Source organism: Austrofundulus limnaeus, unplaced genomic scaffold, assembly GCF_001266775.1.
Source record: "Austrofundulus limnaeus strain Quisiro unplaced genomic scaffold, Austrofundulus_limnaeus-1.0 Scaffold976, whole genome shotgun sequence".
Classification (NCBI taxonomy): Eukaryota; Metazoa; Chordata; class Actinopteri; order Cyprinodontiformes; family Rivulidae; genus Austrofundulus; species Austrofundulus limnaeus.
Genome location: NW_013953378.1, coordinates 78,007 through 85,803, shown reverse-complemented (window position 1 = coordinate 85,803; position 7,797 = coordinate 78,007). Strand labels below are relative to the sequence as shown.

Here is a 7,797-nt window from a genome sequence, read left to right as displayed (position 1 = left end):
ACCCTACAGAGTGATAACAGTATGAACCCTGCAGAGTGATACAGTATGAACCCTGCAGAGTGATACAGTATGAACCCTGCAGAGTGATACAGTATGAACCCTACAGAGAGTGATACAGTATGAACCCTGCAGAGTGATATGAACCCAGGACTGATCTGGTCCTCCTCCCTCAGAGTCTTTGTCCTTGGGTGGATGTTAATTCTAAAGGAATTTAAGGGGAGGAGCCTGTAAACTAGTGTAATTATGATAAATGTGTGTGATTATGAAGAATTATTCCTCTCCGTTGTGTTAATGGTGTAATTAGCTACAATAATCAGAGACTTATGATGTTGAAATAAGGCGACGCTGCGGACAATTAGCCCACAAGGAGCTGGTAACCAGGAACTTATGCTGCTTTTCTTCTCTGCAAGGACCTGCAGTTGGTTTCTGGTTTCATTTCAGCCACATCACATCAAAAATTTAAATAAAACTTAACAGAAGCTTCAGAAACCAGTTTGTCCAGTAAAAATAAACACCATGGTTCACCAACACACGGTGAYCTGTGTAAAATGCAYGTCACCTGCTGCCTTTCATGTTTCAGCAGGTTCTGAAACCCTGAGAGCAAAACCACGGTTCTGATGCTCAGTCTGACCTTCAGCAGGTGGTCTTCATGTCTACTGTCTGATTGGCTGATCAGATGTTTGTGTCAAAAAACACCTGAACAGGTGGGTTTAATAAAGCTTTTAGTGTCTGAACGAAGAAAAACAAAGACATTCAGGAAACTAAACATTGTTGAACAACTTTGTGTCAAACTTTGGTACAAAAGACGTTAGGTGATCTGCATTCCTTCAAAGACTTATTTAAGAGAGTTTATTCATGTTTTGTGTGATATTTTATTCAACAACCTGTTTTTGTGGGTCTGAATCATCAGGAAGTCGTCTCAGGAGAATCAAAGTGAGGATGTGTTTAAATCCTTCACCTTGATGAGACTTTGTTCTCAGATAGTCTGAGTTCTGTCTCCTCCGGGTTCTCTGCTGAAAGTCAACAGGCAGCGGAGAACCGTTCCGTGACCCGAGCTGATAATACGAGCGATAAGAGCAAAGTGAGCAGAAATCAGAGCTTCCTTCCCGTTACACTCATGAGAAATCATTTCAAGCACTCATCCTTCAGAACAGTTGGAGCCTCTCAGCCTCCGTTTGATGGATATTAGACAAATTGCGTCATGTGCTTTTAAAGATGAGTCTCTTTAAGTGAAAGAGGGTGTTGGCGAGAGGCGTGGAGCTTCAAAGGAGCTYGTCTCCTCCAAGGTCGTTTCAGGTTTTAACTCTGGGTTCACTTCTTTATGAGAGCCAGCCTAATTAAACTGATGGAGCCCAAGTTTCTGATGGATTACATCACAGCAGCCAAAGAGCTACAACTTAATAACTTCTTCATTTACCTGAGGCAGCTGGATCAAACAATAAACTGACCTCATGCTGGGAGAAAGGGCTGCTCTGATTGGCTGAAAACAGCCAGGCTGCAGAAACAGGACTGTTAGACTGAAAATGTTTCTGAGTTTTATTACATCATAGAAAAATGTGACAAAATTAATAAATAAAAGCCTGCTTTTGTTTTGAAAGTAATTTTACAGACAGCTGGGCTTAAAACTGTAGTTCAGATGTTTTCAAGTCCAGTTCTGCAAAGAAGTTATGAACAAATATCTTACCTGTTGAGGATAGCTCCTTCTGACCGCAGCTGAAGTTTATCTCTTAAAATGTTCCCAGATGTTGAAACCTTCACCGCCATCAAAGTAACACCACATCATTTATACAGCAGGAAAAGACCCAGTCTGAACAGGAAGTGACCTAGTCTGAACAGGAAGTGATCCATTCTGAACAGGAAGTGATCCAGTCTTAACATGAAGTGATCTAGTCTTAACAGGAAGTGACCCATGTTGAACAGCAAGTGACCCAGTCTGAACGGGAAGTGACCCAGTCTGAACGGGAAGTGACCCATGTTGAACAGGAAGTGACCCATGTTGAACAGGAAGTGATCTAGTCTTAACAGAAAGTGACCCATGTTGAACAGCAAGTGATCCAGTCTGAACGGGAAGTGATCCAGTCTGAACGGGAAGTGACCCAGTCTGAACAGGAAGTGACCCATGTTGAACAGGAAGTGACCCAGTCTGAACAGGAAGTGACCCAGTCTGAACAGGAAGTGATCCAATCTGAACAGGAAGTGATCCAATCTGAACAGGAAGTGACCCATGTTGAACAGGAAGTGACCCATGTTGAACAGGAAGTGACCCATGTTGAACAGGAAGTGACCCATGCTGAATAGGAAAATACCCAGTCTGAACAGGAAGTGATCCAGTCTGAACAGGAAGTGATCCAGTCTGAACAGGAAGTGACCCATGCTGAACAGGAAGTGACCCATGCTGAACAGGAAGTGACCCAGTCTGAACAGGAAGTGATCCATGTTGAACAGGAAGTGCTACATTAGAGCTGGAACAACAGTGCAGAACTTTATGTGGTCTGTGGTTTCTAGACTTTCAGCTAACCTGTACCCCCCACCCCCATCACTGGGTGAGACACCAATCTTAGTCAGTTCAAACAGCCTTCCAACCTGCTGATAACAATCATTTTTATTTCTCGTAATGACCATAAAGAAATTATCTTTAACAATCTAATCTAAAGTGATTCCTGCAGATCTTCTTGGTCCTCCACCTGGGTCTTTATGGGCCTCAGGGGGGTCTTTAGTCTTAGTCCTCACCAACAGGTTCAAACAAGCTATAAAGGTTTGAACTTTCACTTTAACGATATTATAAATAGTTTTTTTTAATGAACCACAGCTCATTTTAGGAGCTCGGCTATAAAACTGGACCGACTCCTCTGATACCACTACTAAAGGAGGATCCAGAAAAGGTTCTGATGCTTCAGGACCAGGTTTAACAGAACCGACCTACATGCTACATGCATCTAAGAGCTGAAACAGTTTGTAGAAGCATCGCCCCCCAGCAGGGAAAACATGAACCACCCTCRTCCTCTGCAGCTGCATTTATTTTAATTTATTTTCTGATCTTTAAAGGTGAATAAATAATAATTAGTTTGTAAAAACCTGACAGCTGGCCAGCTTAACGTCACAGAATCTGTCAAGTTTTTCATTTCATGTACAGAAGCTGAAATATTTTGATTTAAAGACGTCTGAATTCTAGTTTTACCTTTATTTCTATAATTTTAATCTTTAATGCTAGAGTTTTGATCTTTAATTGTAGACTTTTAATCTTTAATTCTAGAATCTTACCTTTAATTCTAGAGTTTCAATCTTTAATTCTAGAGTTTTAATCTTTAATTCTAGAGTTTTAATCTTTAATTCTAGAGTTTTAATCTTTAATTCTAGAGTTTCAATCTTTAATTCTAGAGTTTTAATCTTTAATTCTAGAGTTTTAATCTTTAATTCTAGCGTTTTAATCTTTAATTCTAGAGTTTCAATCTTTAATTCTAGAGTTTTAATCTTTAATTGTAGAGTTTTAATCGTTAATTTTAGAGTTTTAATTGTTACTTTTAGAGTTTTAATCTAATTCTAGAGTTTTCCTGACAAACATTTTATTCAGATGTATTTCCTCTGACTGATCACTTTATCCTCACGTTTGTATCTGAGACCTCGGCCTGGTGTCTCTGGTTTCCATGACAATAAATGAAGCTCGTTAAACCCTCAGACATGTCCCTGTGTCTCTGTGGACACGCAGACTCTGGTGTCTCTCAGACTGGGTATAAATCTGTGAGGGAACCTGAAGACTCTGCTCTGTTTGAATAGTTCTCATCTTTAGACAGAATGAGCACGGGGAAACGTTTGTCTGAGTTTTACATTTCTGATCTTTCTTTGGAGACAAATTGACTCTGATGACCACACAGATGTCCTCTCACCCCCCCTCCCTGCAGCTCCAGCTCAGTGCACAGAGGCTCAGTTAGAGGTTTGCAGAAAGTCAAAGAGGAAAAAAAAAAAGAACAGAAACCTCAAATGTGGAACTCCAATTAATTTAAACGCCCCGTCCCTCCCCCACACCCACCCATCAGCAGCACCAATCAGCCCAGAATAAATCCGCGGCAGATCTAATTACTGCGTCGTCTCCGAAGACCCCGGCCGCCGCAAAGCCAATCTTCAACTCCTTGTTTGAACAGGCTGATGAACTAAGGGACTTGATGGATATCAAGTCATTTTGTTTAATTTATAAATGGATTTTGCCCTAATGCTTAAATTATCAGAGGGAGGGAGGGAGGGAGGGGGGAGCACAATGGAAAGGATTTGAAAGGTAAAAAGTCTTGAACATGTGGCGGAGCAGACGAGACAAAGAGTCCCACAGAGGACACTGTCCTCCATCAGAGAGACGGCACTTTGAAACAATCATCAGAGGACATGATGAAGGAGAGACAAAAAGACAGACGGTTCTGTTCAGGGTTCTGTTCAGCCCTGAACGGGTCACAGAACCAACAACACTTCAACATGAGCAACAAGCTAAAATAAGCTGAACTAAAAGGAGCAAAACCACAGCTAAAAGCTAAGGAAGTGCAGCAGGTAAAACAAATGTTAGTTTCAACATGAAACATCTTGTCTTTGTAGAACAAACCTCCCAACTTCATTACACTTCAGCTTTTATTTTTATTGGAATCTTTAAAAATAGTAGCTGTGTTTCCATTCACCATGAAAATGCACAAATTAAAATTTCAAAAATAAATTTACTCAATGGAAACACGTCAGTAAAAAAAATTTACGTTTTTTGACAAAATGTTTTTGAACTAGGGTGAGGTGGTTTTTCAGCCGTATCTAAATTGGTGTTTTTCACAAAACTGCAATGGAAACCCTTTTTTCACATCACAGGAGTCACGTGATCAACAACCGTCTGTTTCTACTGGTGAAAAAGACGATGATGAAGAAGATAACAGGAAGTAGAAGTAGTAGTAATATCACAGAAGTAGTATAAAATAGTAAACTCACCGACTACAATTTCCCAAAAACACAGCATACGTAGCCGCTCCCAAGTAGGGACTTGTCTCTGGAAAGCCTCGATAAAAGACGCCGACGTCTCCTCTGATGATGAGCGCTAGTGTCGTGGTAGCAACATGCTATGTGTTTACATCCATCGCTGCCATGTTTGTAATGACTTATCATGAGAACAAACGTATTCACGTGACTTTAATAACATTTATTACTTAATGGAAACWCTGCAGWTGTGAAACTGTTTTTTTTTCAACATTAACAGAATATTGACAAAGTTTTGTGCACATTTGYAATGGAAACACAGCTTGTGTTAAACGAGTCAAAAAGTAGAACAATAAGCTGCAGTCATTTCAGATCCACTGAAAACAAACTTTTCTTTAATAAACTCTTCTGTTCTCCCTGTTACCATCTGCTGGGGTCAGTCAGTCCAGACCTTAGTCTGTYGGTTCCTACCTGGTTCAGGTGTCTCAGAGGGAGAGGACGATGAAGCTGAGGACGTCCCGTCTTCAGTGGCCGCTCCCTGGGACAGAGACATGCCTCTGCCTGGAGGAAGCTTCATCCCGAGCTGCTCGGCCATCTCCACGTGGTCCCCGGGGTGGATGTAGTCAAACGCACTGCTGCCGGTCAGCTCCACCTGAGGACAGCAGGACAACAGAGCTGCTTCATGGAAGAAGAACCTCAGCTTAGCCTGTTAGCTTTAGTGCCAACACTATATTGCCTTATATGTATTAGCTCAATGCWAGCGTGAAAGCTAACRAGCTAAACTGAGGTCCTCCATCCATATTTTCAGCTGTAGGCTGAGTTGTTTCTACCTTCTCCTCTCTGTCGTGGATGGAGGACCTCAGTGACCAGAGGAGAATGTGTAGCTGAGCTAATATGTGGTGTGAAAAAGTGTTTGCCCACTTCCCGATGTCCAGATTTTTTGCATGTTTGTCACACTTAAATGTTTTACAACATCAAACCGATTTAAATATTTATCACAGCAAAACAGTCCCAGACCATCACACTACCACCACCATGTTTTACTGTTGGTATAATGTTCTTTTCTGGAATGCAGAGTTTATTTTACACCAGATGTACTGAGACACACAGCTTCCTGAGTGTTCAACTTCTGTCTCATCTGTCCAAAGAATATTTTCCYAAAAGTCTTGGGGATCATCAAGATGTGTTCTGGTAAACTTGAGACGAGCTTTAATGTTCTTTTTGCTCAGCAGTGGTTTTTGTCTAAGCCTTTGTTACCTGGTCTCTTTGTGATGGTGGACACATGAACACTGACCTTACCTGAGGCAGCTGAGGCCTGCACTTCTTTGGATGTTGTTCTGGGTCTTTTGAGACCTGCTGGATGAGTTGTCGCTGCGCTCTTGCAGTAATTTTGGGCGGCGGGCCACTCCTGGGAAGGTTCACCAGTGATCCATGTCTTCACCGTTTGTGGATAATGGTTCTGACTGTGGTTCACTGGATTCACAAAGCTTTGGAAACATAACCCTTTCCAGACTGATGGATCTCAATGACCTTCTTTCTTATTTGTTCCTGAATTTCTTCTTCTTCTTCTGTTATTTATTGGTGGTTGACAATCAACTTAATGGTGTATTACCGCCACCAACTGGTAAGGAGTGTGGCTGAAGATTCTTTAAAAAAAACAACAACTAATAATTCTATAACTGGTTAATTAATTTATATCCTTCCAGATAACTTAGCACTTTGTAAAAACTGGATTATAAATGGATAGCTTCTCTGTATCCCTAGTACTTCTGATAGTCTGTACCTTATTTTAATTTTTTCCAAATTTTGTATAAGAATACGTCTCCCTTTATTGTATTTTTTTACAGTGTATCATAACGTGTTTTCTTTGGATCTCGGCATGATGTGTAGCTTTTAAAGATCTTTTGGTGGACTTCACTTTGTCAGGCTGGTCCTGTTAAAGTGATGTCTTGATTGAGAACAGGTGTGGAGATAATCAGGCCTGGGTGTGGCCAGAGACAGAGGACTCAGGTGTTGTGTTTTAACAAGAGGGGCAATCAGTTTTTCACACAGGGTCATGTAGGTTTGGATATTTTTCCTCCCTCAATAATAAACACCTTCATTTAAAAATAGCATTTTGTGTTTACCTGTGTTGTCTTTGACTGATATTTAAATTGGTTTGATGTTCTGAAACATTTAAGTGCGACAAACATGCAAAAAAATCAGGAAATCAGGATGAGGGCAATCACTTTTTCACACCACTGTATTCGGTGATAGTGTTGGTGCTAGCACTAAAGCTAACAGGCTAAGCTGAGATTCTGTTGTCATCGTCCACATTTTCAGTTAACAACACAGACAATTTGTAATTATTACAAATAACCAGTGGTCCGTTGGTAAAACGAATCCTGAAAAGTCACATTTATTTTTGATAAATGCAGCTTTTATAACTGAAGGTAACATAGTTCAAATCTATAGCAGAATTAAAACACAGCGCTCCCCCCGGCCCCCACTTACACATCCTGGAACAGATCTGAACAGACTTCCTGACCTCCAGCCTGCCTGGTTCTGTGGACTGAAGGAGAAAACCTCCTCCTCCTCCTCTAACCCAGCCCTCAGCAGCTGAACGTAATCAGCTGTGTTTTGTCATTTTTATGGAAATAGAATAAAATAGTCTTTTTTTATTAAATAAACACAGATTCCCTTGACCTTAAACAGTCTCATTAGCTGTGATCCAGGTGGATTTGTCTTCATTAATTCTTTTAAATAAATAAATATTATGAGGAGGAGTGCCAACAAACCTGGGTCTTATAAAGACACACAGACACACACACAGACACACACACACACACACAGACACACACACACACACACAGACACACA

The 7,797-nt window shown here is 40.9% G+C and overlaps 1 protein-coding gene across 1 annotated transcript in view; it reads right to left on the bottom strand.

Annotated features, from left to right (window-relative positions):
* Positions 1 to 5,590, bottom strand: part of npas3 (neuronal PAS domain protein 3) — a gene marked incomplete at its 5' end in the record, with an annotated part of 33,943 nt that extends 28,353 nt beyond the window's left edge. The window contains 1 exon segment of the mRNA XM_014029933.1: positions 5,410 to 5,590. Within this exon segment, the coding sequence (XP_013885387.1) occupies positions 5,410 to 5,590 (181 nt within the window).
* Positions 5,591 to 7,797: the final 2,207 nt, after the last annotated feature.